Consider the following 14,829-nt stretch of genomic DNA (forward strand, 5'->3'; position numbering starts at 1 on the left):
TGCAGCTGGAACCATTCTAGCGCCTGAGGCAGAGACCATGGAGTGTCCTCAGCTCCTGGGTCAACTTTGCTCCAGTAGAGCCTTGGCTTCGGGAGAAGAGAGAGAGAGAGAGAGAGAGAAGGGTGGAGAAGCAAATGGGCGCTTCTCCTGTGTGCCCTGATCAGGAATTGAACCTGGGACTTTCACATGCCAGACCAACACTCTACCGCTGAGCCAACTGGCCGAAGCCTTCATTTTCTGATTTTCAATTGATCTAGTTTTAGATCTACTTTTTCTAATACCAAGCTTCACCACTGCCCTATAGAATATCAGTGTTCATAATATTTTTGATGTTAGACTTCCAACTTTAAATTATTTCTCTCATTCACTAATGGAATTCACTAAGCCCAGCTTAATTTCTGGCTCTTCCTGTGTTGTTCTGATATTTAGTTTTTTTGGGAGTAAAATTCAGTTTACAATTCGGTGGCATTTAGTACATTCACATTGTTGTAACTATCATTTCTATCTAGTTCCAAAACATTTTCATCATGTCAAAAGAAAACTTGTGCTCATTACACAGTCACTGCCCATTTCCCCTTCTCCCTAGCCCTGGACAACCACTATAGTCTGTCTACTTTTTGTCTTGTCAATTTACCTACTCTGCATATTTTGTATGAACAGAATCATACAATAGTGAACTTTTTGTGTCTGGTCTCATTCTCTTATGTTTTCAAGGTTCATGAGCATTATAGCATCTCAGTACCACTCTTTTATTTTATTTTTTTGAGAGAGGGAAAGAGAGAGGGTGAGAAGCTTCAACTTGTAGATACTTTTACTTTAGTTGTGCATTGATTGCTTCCGAGAGAGGGAGGCGAGAGAGTGAGAAGCAACAACTCATAGTTGCTTTCACTTTAATTCTACATTGAGCTTCTTGTTACATGCCTTGACAGGGACCATGCCAGTGTTCCCTTGCTCAAGTCAGTGACCTTGGTCCTTTCATGTTAGTGACTTTTGGCCTTAAGCTGGCAAGCTTTGGGATCATGTGGACAATTCCCTTACTCAGGCCAGCAATCCTACACTGGCGAGCCAGCGCTCAGAGCCAGTGACCTTGGGGTTTCGAGCTAATGATCTCAGTGGTCCAGGTCGATGCTTTATCCACTGCACCACCACCGGTTTGGTTGTACCATACATATATTTTATGATGAAATAATATTTACTTATATTTGTATACTATTGAAAATATTTGTTGTATATTTTTGAAAATAAGTGGGTATTAATTTAAGATGTTAAGTATAATACCCAGAGTAACCACTAAGAAGAAAACAAATCTATTCTGTATAGGTATGTATAATATAATATATATATATAATGGACACACACACGTCTTGTTTATGCATTCTTCCACAGTGGTTGTTTCTACCTTTTAAATACTTTGGCTAGTGCTGCTGTGAGCATTCATGCACAATTGTTTATTTGAATATGTTTTCAAATCTTTTGGGCATATACCTAGGTATGAATTATAGGTTGTATAGTAATTCTTTGTTTAACTTATTGAAGAACTACTCAGTGGTTTTCCAGAGCTCCTACCCCATTTACATTCCTATCTGTAGGTGTAAGGATTTGCCTACTTTGCTAAATAATGTGTCTGAATTCCAAAAGTGGTGTGACTTATATTTAAATAGCTACCATTATGCAATTATCAAGAAATTACAGATGTGCCCTAAGGAAGGAACCAAAAGCAAATGAAATAGTAATAAAAAATATAACAATAGAATATAACTTTCCCAAACTATAAACAAAAATGAATGTTTATAAAGTTTTTAAAAAATCTCCTAGAGTATTTGCCAAAATAGAGACCCAGTCTTGGACATATGATGGTAGATAGTTTGAATTACAACTTTGAAAAAATTGTACAGTTGATTAGATTAAAAGAACAGAAGGGCTGTTCTTTGATTGCTTTTTAGAATATTAAATGCTAAAAGACAGTGAGTCAGTGTTCAAACTTTGGTTCTTTTCTTTGCTAGTAGTTTAATTTTTTTAAGTGAAGAATATTTTTTTGAAAAGTGAATACTGCACATATTTATGATATGAAAATGAAGTCCTTCTGTTTATATTCTCCCTCATTGTTTGCCAACCCTAGACTCTAGAGGTAACTACTTTTGTTGTTCTAGACCTTCTCTCATATATAACGAGTACAAAAGGATTTTTTAATTTTTCATTTTTAAGTAAAAACAATATAGTAATACTATACATACTATGCAATTTATAGAATACCAACCAAATAGCCTGACTACAGAAAAAAATAAATGATTCTTACATAAATTGGGGTACAAAACCACCTTTCCATATAGCTTTCTTGGAAAAATTATTTGAAATAATTTAGTCACAAAAAAAGGAAATCTGTATTGAGACTATAAAATTACGTTGTATATCCTAGTGTTAATATTTATAAATAAGTCCTGAAGAAAATATTTATCTTGGGAATTATAGATGATTGATTGCCTAGGCTTTATCAGTGGACTTAAACATGTTGGAAATTTTTGGGGTCTCCTTTAGAAGTGACCACTTTTTGAAAGAAACTTTAGAAATAAGTAATACCATTTTCTTTTTATGATACGATATGCTTATATTAGATAAAGGGAATGTTTTGTGGGAGCTCTTCCCTAGGCAGGGCTCATGGATACACTCAAGTTTATTTTATAATTTTTGAAAATATATTTAACATAAAATGGCACTGATAGTAAAGTTAAAAAGATTGAATATCACATCTATCCCTTAGTATAAGACTTAAAGGAAATACGAAGAAAATATGCATGTGGTGATGTGATAATTTTTCTATTTTTTTGTTTCTATTCAGTTTTTATTTTTCAGACTTATTGGAATATGTATTTGGGCAAAATATTTGACCAGGCAGTTTATTTAAGCAGTACAAATGATTAATAAAATAATGTCACTGAAAAATATTAACACTAACAAGGTAACACTTTTGTCAGATTATTAAAGAGTAACAAAATGTGAAATTAAATGTTTCAAAGAGTAATATTGTGAGTATCCATATAACTGTATTAAAAGTACAATTTAGCAAAGCCTTCCTGAAAAACATTTACACAAGGATCTTAAAAATATACTCTGACTCAGATATGCTGCCTCTGTGAATTGCCTAAGGAAATAAACTGAAAGAAAAAATTAATTGTAATGTTATTTGTAGCAGTACATTGAGAAACAGTGACATATCTACCAGCAAAGTGGTATATATATATGATTTAATATATATTATACAAATATATACAAAATCAATGGTGTATATTAATTCAGTAGAATACAGTGGTCCCTCATCTATCGCAGGGGTTAGGTTCCAGAACCCCCCATGATACGGGAAAATCCGCGAAGAAACAACCTTATGTTTATTTTATTGTTTATATATATTTTAAGGCTTTATAAACCCTCCCTATATTCTTATAAACCTTTCTCACAGTTATTTTACCACAGAAATAATCAAAATAATAAATATAAATACCTATATACCACAAAATCCTGCAATACAGTGAAAAATACACGATACAAAATTAGATATATATAATTTTTAAATTTGTGATACAGTGAGACCACGAAAAGTGAACCGTGATATGACAAGGGACGACTGTATACCCATACGCACAATTAGCAAGGGATCTTTATGACTTACAGATATACTTAGTATTACTTATTATTAATGCTACATACTCTTCTGTGAGAAAGTAATGTGTGGTTACAACTGCGTTGAAAAAACAGTCATAAATATTTAGATATGTACTGACTGGTTCGTGAGCAAACATTCATCGTTCTGGGGGGAAAAAGCTAATCTTTGAGTGTTTACCTGTGGGTATTAATTTCAAGGGTAATTTTAGTTTTCATTATGATTTCTCTATTTTCAAAACATTTTACAATTAGGTTGCTTTATTATTATTATTATTATTATTATTGTTCTTAGCTATCTTTTGAGGATCCTGTTATCTGTGAATTTTTTGTTATGTATGCATGGGTTCCATTTTAATGCCATAATTTTACTTAATTTGTTTCATTTTTGCTTTTTTTAGGCCAAGATAGCTAGGTTAACCAAACGCTTTGGAGCAGCCAAAGAAGATCTTAAGAAAAGACAAGAAGTAAGAATTTCTCTTCTTGAACAATTAACATTTAACTTTAAGTGATACCCTCAGGAAATGCTGAGTTAGGAGGAGACTCTTCTTTTATTAGAGGAATGAAATGTGCTTTCATACTCTGTACTTCCTGCACATTGCTTCTGGCACTGCAATTCTAAAACTAATTATTAACCCTTTTCATGTTTTGACATTATATTGATTAATTTTATGTGATGGCATTCTGCACCTTTGAAATGATGTCTTTGGGATTTATCTTACCATGTTTCTTTCTTTTTGCATTCTTGCCAGCGTCCTAGTCTAGACTCTTATCCTTTCCTCCAAAGTGTATTAAGTATTCCACTGCCTCCAGCTGCCCTGTTCTCCCCTTCCTTTCTGACGCTGGGTAGCACAGCATGAGCCCTAGTTTCTAGCTTAGCTTTGCTTTTTGTTGTTTCCTTAGTTATGTTGTAGTACATATATTTAATATAGCATTTGTGTGTTACTTTATAGTTTTCAGTTGAATTTCTTTCTCTTCTTGACTTTTTCTCCATTTTACATTTTTTTGTATCTAGATAACTCCATTATCTGCCACATGATAATTGCCAATAATAATCTCAGTAATAATCACTATTCCTATGGGATTTTTCTGTCTTAATTTATTTTCATATCTTCTTTACTTGACTTTAAAAAAATTATTGTGAAATAAAGGTAGTCACACAGAAAATCACAACAATACATAGTTATACATGGACTTCTATGAACCAACCTTTCACCCAGCTTTTCCCAGTGAATAAATGTTCATACACACACACACACACACACACACAGCCCCCCGTATTTTTCACTCCATAAGACGCACATGACCATAAGACGCATCTAGGGTTTTAAGGAGGAAAATAAGGAAAAAATATATTTTAAACCAAATGCTGAGTTAAAATATTTAATAAAATACCATATTTTGTGCTCCATAAGACACACGGGCATTTTCCCCTCCACTTTTGGGGGGAAAAGGTGCGTCTTATGGAGCAAAAAATACAGTAACTGCAGTATACCAAAACAAGGAACTGATACCATTATCTAAATTAGTTTATAGATCTTACCAGTTTTCACCACTTTTTACATGAATTCATTGTATGTGCATGTGCTTGTAGTTCTTAGTAATTTGATCCTGTGTGTAGATTTTTATATAATCCCACAAAAATATATAGAACTGTTTATCACTGTAAAGGCAGGCACTTTCATGCTGTCCTTTTACAGTTTCAATCTTAAACTGTCCCACCCACCAAACTCCCTGTCCTCTGGCAACTAATTATTTGTTCTCCATCTCTTAAGTTGTTTTTTATTTTTATTTATTTAATTTTTTTATTAAACATTTATAAAACTATTCTTTTTATTTTAAATAGGTGAAACTACATAACAGAATTTACCATTTTTAGTTCTATAGTTTAGTAGTATTTTCGATATTAACATTGTTGTATAACAGATCTCTAGAACTTTTCCATCTTGCAAAACTGAAACTCTGTACCCATAGAACAACAGCTCCCTTTTTTCCCTCTACATAAACCCTGGGAACCATCACTCCACTTTCTATTTCCATGATTTTGACTATGTTAGAAATCCTCTAAGTGAAATCATACAATATCTATATTCTGTGTGATTGGCTTATTTCACTCAGCATAATGTCCTCAAGGTATATCTATGTTGTAGCATGGACAGGATCTTCTTCTTTAAGGCTGAATAATATTTCATTCTGTGTATATACCACATTTTCTTTTCTCATTTATTGGTGGATATTTGGTCTGCTTTCATCTCCTGGTTCTTATGAATATGCTGTAGTGAACATCGGTGTGCCAGATACCTCTTTGAATTCCTGGTTTCAAGTCTTTTGGACTTGAAATATCCAGAGGTGATATTGTTAGATCATATGGTAATTCTACTCAGAGTTTTTTGAGACGCCTCCATAGTGGCTAAACCATTTTATGTTCCCACCAGCCAGGCACAGATGATCCAATTTCTCCACATCCTTGTCAACACTTGTTATTTTCTGTTTTTGTGAGTATGGCTATCCTAATGGATGTCAGGTTGTATCTCATTATGGTTTGTTTTGCATTTCTCTAATGATGTTCAGCATCTTTTCATATGTTGAGCATTTTGCATATCTTTGGAGAAATGTCTGTTCGGGTCCTTTGCCCATTTTTAAATTACGTTACTTTTTTATAATTAAGTTGTAGGAGTTCTTTATATATTTGGGATATTAACCTCTTATTGGATATATGATTTCCAATTATTTTCTCCCCTTCAGTAGGGTTTTTTTTTCATTCTGTTGATTATTACCATTGATGTGCAATAGTTTTTAATTATTTTATTTTTTTAATTATTATTATTTTTTTATTTCAGAGACAGGGCGAGAGTCAGAAAGAGGGATAGATAGGGACAGACAGACAGGAACGGAAAGAGATGAGAAGCATCAATCATCAGTTTTTCGTTGCAACACCTTAGTTGTTCGTTGATTGCTTTCTCATATGTGCCTTGACCATGGGTCTTCAGCAGACCGAGTAACCCCTTGCTCGAGTCAGCAACCTTGGGTCCAAGCTGGTGAGCTTTTTCTCACACCAGATAAGCCGAGCTCAAGCTGGTGACCTGGGGGTCTCGAACCTGGGTCCTCCGCATCCCAATCCGACGCTCTATCCACTGCGCCACCGCCTGGTCAGGCTGCAATAGTTTTTAAGTTGCATGTAATCTTTGTCTATTTTTGCTTTTGTTGAGTGTGCTTTTGATGTTATATCTAAGAAGTTATTGCCAAATCCAACGTCATGAGTGCTTTTCTCCTGTTTCCTCTAGGAATTTTATAGTTTTAGGTCTTACGTTTCAGTCTTTAATGCATTTTGAATTAATTTTTGTGTATTATGTAATGACTTGATGGCATATTTTGCATTCGGATATCCAGTTTTTACATCATTTGTTGAAAGACTGTCCAACACTGTGTAGCCTTAACACCTTTGTCAAAAGATCATTTGACCAAATATGTGAGTTTATTTTTCAGCTTTCTGTTTTGTTCCATATGTCTGTATGTCTGTCTTTATGCTAGTACCACACTATTTTGATTCCTGTACCTTTGTAACGTATCTTGAAACCAGAAGTATGAAATCTCCAATGTTTTTCAAGATTGTTTTAGCAGTTCAGGGTCCCTTGAGATTTCATACGAATTTTAGGTTACTTTTATATATTTCTGCAAAAGAATTTTCTTTGGGATTTTGTTAAGGATTACATTGAAACTTTCATCACTTCGGGTGGTTTAGCCATTTTAACAATATTAAGTCTTCTGATCCATGAACACGGGACATTTTTCTATGTATCTGTGTCTTTGATTTCTTTCAACAGTGTTTTTGCAATTTTCATTGTAAAGGTTTTTTGCCTTCTTGGTTAAGTTTACTTTTTAAGTATTTTATTTTCTTTGATCATATGGTAATAGAATTATTTTTTTACTTTCTTAGATTGTTCATTGTTAGTATATAAAAATACAGCTAATTTTTGTGTGTTGATTTTTCTACCCTGCAACATTGCTGAATTTATTTATTGGTTTGAACATTTTCTTGTGTGTGGACTCTTTAAGGTTTTCTAAATATAAGACCAAGTCATCTGCATACAGATAATTTGACTGCTCTTTATTTCTTTTTCTTGCTTCATTGCTTAACAATGCCTTTCTAGTATCATGTTGAACAGAGTTGGTGAGGGTAGGCTACTTTGCTTTGTTCCTGATAGAGGAAAAGCTTTCATTAATTCACCATTTGAGTATGAGCTTCTGGATTTCTGTTTATTCCATTTTAAAGTTTTTATCTCTTTGTTAGTGTTCTCATTTACTTCATGCATCATCTCCCTAATTTCATTTAGTTTTCTGTATATTCTTTTTTACCTCATTGAGCATGTTAATGTTGATTTTTAAAATTTTTTTGTTAGGTAATTTATACATCTTTGTTTCTTTAGGGTCAGTTGTTAGAAATTTATTTCTTTGATTTGGTTGTGTTTTTTTGTTTCTTTGTATTTCTAGTTCTCTTTTACTAAAATTTGGGTATTTGATGAAATAGCCACCTCTCAGCCCTGGCCGGTTGGCTCAGCGGTAGAGCGTCGGCCTAGCGTGCGGAGGACCCGGGTTCGATTCCCGGCCAGGGCACACAGGAGAAGCCCCCATTTGCTTCTCCACCCCTCCGCCGCGCTTTCCTCTCTGTCTCTCTCTTCCCCTCCCGCAGCCAAGGCTCCATTGGAGCAAAGATGGCCCGGGCGCTGGGGATGGCTCTGTGGCCTCTGCCTCAGGCGCTAGAGTGGCTCTGGTCGCAACATGGCGACGCCCAGGATGGGCAGAGCATCGCCCCCTGGTGGGCAGAGCGTCGCCCCTGGTGGGCGTGCCGGGTGGATCCTGGTTGGGCGCATGCGGGAGTCTGTCTGACTGTCTCTCCCTGTTTCCAGCTTCAGAAAAATGAAAAAAAAAAAAGAAATAGCCACCTCTCCTGTCTTTTCCAAGTATCTTTGTACTGAGGAAGACCTTCACTAATCAACCCAGGCAAATAATCTGGAGTCTGTCAAACCTTTTCTAGAGTTGCATCATCTCATGTGTTTCTACTTAGGAGTTCACCCTGGTATCTGTCTTCCATATTGCAGTGTTGGTTTTATTTTTCTTTCTTTTTTTTTTTTTTCTGAAGTTCAAAGCAAGGAGGCAGTCAGACTCCCACATGCGCCTGACTGGATCCACTTGGCATGCCCATCTGGGGACAATGCTCGGCCCATCTGAGGCATTGCTCCTTTGTGGCTGGAGCCATTCTAGCGTCTGAGGTAGAGGGTATGGAGCCGTCCCCAGTGCTTGAGCCAGCTTTGGTCCAGTGGATCCTTGGCTGCAGGAGGCGAAGAGAGAGAGAAAGAGGAAAGAGAAGGGGAAGGATGGGGAAGGAGATTGGTGCTTCTCCTGTGTGCCCTGACTGGGAATCGAACCCAGGACTTGCACACACCAGGCCAATGCCTGGCCACTGAGCCAACCGGCCAGGGCTACAATGTTGGTTTTATAAGCCATGGTTTTGGAAATCCACCTGAAGTCTGTACTGTAATTTTTCTGTTGCTGTACCAAGCTGCAGCTTTTGTTCTCATCTGGACCCTAGACATTCAGTGTGTGCCACTTCCTTCAGGTTAGGTGGGACAGAAACCAGTTCCTTGGGAAATACCCCCTAAAGCCTGACTATTAACATGCGATTTCACTCTTGAATTAAAAGCTACAAGTGGGGGTATTTTCTCTTGATTGTGCCACATTGTGTTAGGAGGGGGTTGGGTTATGGTGAGTAAGGCCAGTAGACCTTACTACCCACTCTAGTGTACCTTTTCTTGGTCTTGCTTTTCCTTAGAGTTCTATAACCTGTCAACTATTTCTAGGGTTCTCACAAGGGACATTTGGACTATATATTGTTAAGTCATTATCTCCATAAGGGATAGAAGGTATAGGGCTTTTTAGTCTGCCATTTTGCTGACATGCCAAACTGTAGTGCTTAAGGTCTTTTGTCTAATGACCATATACTGTATTCTAAGCCAGTTGCATTTATTACTTTATTGTGCTTTTACTGCTCTTTTTTCTATTTTTCTTTCTGAAATGTTCTTTACCTTCATCTTAACTATTTTGAGTAGGCTGATTACTCAAAGCCCTATTTAAAGATACATTTCTTTCCCCAAAAGCTTTTTTTGGGAAAATGAAAGTTTTTGACTTTGGGTGATGGACAAACAGTTCAATATACAGATTACATATCCTAGAAATGTACACTTGAATCCTATATGATCCTATTAACCAATGTCATCCCAATAAATTTAATGAAAAAACGTTTTTCCATTTATACTACATTTTTTTTTTGTTTTGTTTTTTGGGTTTTTTTGTATTTTTCTGAAGCTGGAAACGGGGAGAGACAGTCAGACTCCCGCATGCGCCCGACCGGGATCCACCCAGCACACCCACCAGGGGTGACGCTCTGCCCACCAGGGGGCGATGCTCTGCCCCTCCGGGGCGTCGCTCTGCCGCGACCAGAGCCACTCTAGCGCCTGAGGCAGAGACCAAGGAGCCATCCCCAGCGCCCGGGCCATCTTTGCTCCAGTGGAGCCTTGGCTGCAGGAGGGGAAGAGAGAGACAGAGAGGAAGGAGGGGGGGGTGGAGAAGCAAATGGGCGCATCTCCTGTGTGCCCTGGCCAGGAACCGAACCCGGGTCCCCTGCACGCCAGGCCGACGCTCTACCGCTGAGCCAACTGGCCAGGGCCTATACTACACTGTTGTTTTAATTTGCTTCCTATTTGTTTGAAATGTCTTTGTGTCCACAGGCAGATTTTAAACACTTTTAGAACAGTTTATTTTACTTTTCTCTGTTGTATATTTATACACACAACTAGTACAGTGCTATACTGGTTGTTTAAAATATCCCTTTTTTTCCTATAAAAAATGACATTTTCTGTTTAGAAGGGAAGAGTGATTAGTGGTATCTGCTTGTTGTGATCTTAAGCACTTACACTTTTGGTTTAACATGTATTATTATTACACTTAAGTCTTGATTGGAGTTATTTTGTTTTTCTTAATTTAAGAAATAAATGATAATAGTGTCATTACTGATAAAGACCCAAGTAATGGTAATTAATATGTAGATATACAGTTTCATTTCTGTATTCTCTTTTTTTTGGAAAAAAAGGCTAAAATTACTTAACTTCAGAATTGAGACACATTTATGAAGTCACCCTGCAGTAAGTGGTCATTTTTAAACAAAAGTTATAAAAAAATATATTTTTTTTTGAGAGAGAAAAATACAGTGAGAGACAGAAAAGGAGAGTAATAAGAAGCATCAACTCATAGTTGTATCACTTTAGTTCATTGATTGCTTCTCATACATGTCTTGATTGGGGGGTGGAGGATTTTCAGCTAAACTAGCAACCATGTCAATGATCTGATGCTCAGGCTGGCAACCTTGGGGTTTTGAACCTCGGACCTCAGCATCCCAGGTCAACATTCTATCCCCTCAGCCACCACCAGTCAAGCTAAAACTTGTACAAATAACTTTGATCTTAGACCTAAGATGACACTTAATTGATAATTCATTGCTTCTGAGGAAGAATAAATTTATACATAGTTGAGTTTCTTATGCCTAGTGTTGTGTATGTGGACATTCAGTAGATGTTTACTGTATGAATGTGTCTGGTTCATTATTTGTTTTCTTTTTTTTTTTTTTTCTGAAGTTGGAAACGGGGAGGCAGTCAGACAGACTCCCGCATGCGCCCAACCAAGATCCACCCGGCATGCCCACCAGGCGGCGATGCTCTGCTGCAGCCAGAGCCATTCTAGCACCTGAGGCAGAGGCCATAGAGCCATCTTCAGCGCCCGGTCCAACTTTGCTCCAATGGAGTCTTGGCTGCAGGAGGGGAAGAGAGAGACAGAGAGGAAGGAGAGGGGGAGGGGTGGAGAAGCAGATGGGTGCTTCTCCTGTGTGCCTTGGCCGGGAATCGAAACCAGGACTCCTGCATACCAGGCCAATGCTCTACCACTGAGCCAACGGCCAGGGCTCATTATTTGTATTTTTATTGTTAACATTTATTGAACCCTTACAGCATGTAAGCCATTTTTATATTCTTTATTTTATTTACTCATCTCAAAAAACTGAAGTATAACAATTATTGTATTCATCTTTCATATGATAAATAGTTATTTCAGTTGTGCTTAAGACAATAAATGACAACTCTAAGGTTCAGATACTTAGCTCAGTTATTAATATTTTTCATTGTATTATAGAAGAAACAAATAATTGATAAAGTACTTCAAAGTCTTATTTTTAAAGATTTGGGGCCCTGGTCGGTTGGCTCAGTGGTAGAGCGTTGGCCTGGCATATGGATATCCCGGGTTCAGTTCCCAGTTGTTACACAGGAGAAGTGACCATCGGCTTCTGCATGCCCCCCCACCCCCTTCTCTCACTCTTTCTTTTCTCATCCTGCAGCCAAGGCTCCACTGGAGCAAGTTGGCTCAGATACTGAGGATAGCACCATGGACTCACCTCATGTGCTAAAATGGCTCTGGTTGCAATGGAGCAATGGCTCCAGATGGGCAGAGCATTGCCCCCTAGTGGGCTTGCTGGGTGGATCCCAGTCGGGTACATGTGGGAGTCTGTCTCTCTGCCTCCCTGCTTCTCACTTAAGAAACACACACACACACACAATACAAAAAAAGATTTGTTGTATATTGTGTTTTATTTTACCTTGGTATTTTTTTCCCTCAGAATCCACCAAACCCTCCTGTGCCTGTATCACCAGGAAAATCTGTAGTTGATGTCAATAGCAATAACAATGTGCCCTTCAGGTGAGAATAATAAACAGTCTATTTGTCAAGCTTTTAGTTTTTATATTCCCCTGTTTTTCTGACTTACTTTTTTTAAAATTTAAATTGGTTAAACTAAAAACAAAAAACAATTTACCCATTTCTCCCACTTTCCAATCCCGACCTTTGGCAACCACCAATCTGTCTCTGCGAGTTAAAAAAAAAATTTTTTTTTAACTTCCACATATAAGAGAGATCATATAGTATTTGTCTTTCTCTAATTTTTCTTAGCATAATGCACTCAACAGCCATCCATGTTAGTACATGTAGGAAGATTTTATTCTTTTTAATGACTAAATAATATTCCTGTGTGTGAGCACGCACACGTACACATGTATGTAGAAGAGCTTTTTTATCCCATTCATCCATGGAAGTATATGTAGGTTGTTTATATCTTGGTTATTCTGCATAATTCTGCAATGAAAATGAGGGTGCATATATCTTTTCTAATTAATATTTTTGTTTTCTTCAAATATCCAGACATATAATTGCTGGATCATATGGTAGTTCTATTTTTAATTTTTTGCAGAAACGTCTTACTGTTTTCCATAGTGGCTGCCCCAGTTTATATTTTTACCAACAGTGTATATACAAGGGTTTTAAATAACAAGTCTGTCAAGTTTTTAGGAGAAAAACATTCTGATTTTATTTTGCAGAAACATCTTGAAATCTAATCTTATATATCTGTTTAGAGATAAGTGTTTGGTATACTGGATTAAGTGCATTTTCTTCTTTTTTGCTTTGTTATAGTTGTTCATTTGTGGATATTGCTTTTGCTAACTTATAACGCTTTCTTTAGCCATTGTAGATTTCCTTAACCACTTGTACTAAATAATACTCTATCAAGTAATTGAGAAACGCTTTGGTCAGGGGTGATTAAAGCTAATGTCTGCAGATATTAGGACCTACATTTGTTTTTTTGTTGAAAGTATTGAGGACATTAGAATATAAGAGGAAGACCTCCCTGATGCCATTGATCTCCCATCTTTCACCCCAATATTCTGTGTGTTAGCTTCCCCTCAGTGCATCTACTTACAGCTTAGTGCTGCAACCCCTAAGTCTGACCACTCTTTTTTCCTATTGGCCACTGCTTTATCTATCTAATTGATGTTCCTCAGAATGGCATATCGATGACTGACTATTAGTGTGCATGTATATTTCATAGAAATGCAGGTACAGTGAGACAGTTGCTGGAGTCCAAAAGAAATGTAAGCGAGAGCACACCGTCATCCTTTCAAACTCCTGTGAATACAGGTAATAATATTCTTTCACTGAAATACATTTTCTTAGTAACTGAAGACTTTGGTTTTCTTTCATATTCTTTTGAGGATGAATTTAGCATATAGATCTAAAATTGGGTCCTAAGTATAAAATTTTATTTGAACATTGGGATTACACATATGCATGGAAATAAAGAATTGAAATGCCTACTATAGTGGTTCTCAAACATTCTATTCACCAAATCCCTGTATAATCTTTAAAATTTATTACGAATCTCAAAGTTTTTATGTCAGTTGATATTTACTAAAAATTAAAACAATCTTTAAATGTTTGCTTTTTCATTAAAAAATAATTTACCCATATTATATAACATAAATAACATGTTTTAATAAAAAATAGCTATTTTCTAAGCTTAAAAAAAGTTGTGAAAAGAGTATAAATTTCTCTTATGTCTCACTTAAAACATTGAGATGGCCTATGAAATCTGGATTCTTATATCAATATCTGCAGTCTGTAATTTGCTGTTTTGGTAGAAATATGGAAAGAAAATTAACAGCCTCATACAAATACATAGTTGGAAAAAGGCTAGCCCTTTTAAAGAATTGTGGATATTTCCTTTGAAAGTCAAGTTTATTAAACTCTGAAACCATGCTAGTGAACTTTTCTAACTTTTTAATTAAAATCCATTTATCTGTCTTACACTTAGACCTTTTACTAATACCATTCATTAATCATCTGGAAAATGCTTACTAACTTAATTCTTCCAAATATTGTCACAACTCATTAATAATTTTAATTACATTAATTTTTTTCACTATTGATTCTCCTCCGAATTTTTAAAGATTTAGAAAGTTGCCGTGTTCTCAGTGGCAGATAAAATTTTTTCCAAAGTTCTAACTTTTGTTTTTAAAAGTCAAATTTTATTATTGCCAATAAATGCTGTTGGTTCTTCTCTTTGAAGTGGCTGCCTTACTTGATTTACTTTCAAGAAATGATTTGCCACATACCAATGTGAGTAGCCACAGTATGTCTCTAAGGCACCCTTTGAAGTAAAAATGGACTTCCATAAGAAGCTGTTAGCCCAGCCTACAGCTCCCTCATACCAACCCTTTTCTTGAGCCAGCATCCTACTCCGGC

The 14,829-nt window shown here is 36.3% G+C and overlaps 1 protein-coding gene across 7 annotated transcripts in view; it reads left to right on the plus strand.

Annotated features, from left to right (window-relative positions):
- Positions 1-14,829, plus strand: part of ATF7IP (activating transcription factor 7 interacting protein) — a 119,250-nt gene that overhangs the window by 71,597 nt on the left and 32,824 nt on the right. For all 7 annotated transcript variants that reach the window (XM_066264524.1, XM_066264529.1, XM_066264528.1 and 4 more), the window contains exons 6-8: positions 4,056-4,121; positions 12,374-12,453; positions 13,637-13,725. In XM_066264524.1, the coding sequence (XP_066120621.1) occupies positions 4,056-4,121; positions 12,374-12,453; positions 13,637-13,725 (235 nt within the window). The remainder of the gene's footprint in view (positions 1-4,055; positions 4,122-12,373; positions 12,454-13,636; positions 13,726-14,829) is intronic.

Source organism: Saccopteryx bilineata, chromosome 1, assembly GCF_036850765.1.
Source record: "Saccopteryx bilineata isolate mSacBil1 chromosome 1, mSacBil1_pri_phased_curated, whole genome shotgun sequence".
In the NCBI taxonomy this organism is placed as follows: domain Eukaryota; kingdom Metazoa; phylum Chordata; class Mammalia; order Chiroptera; family Emballonuridae; genus Saccopteryx; species Saccopteryx bilineata.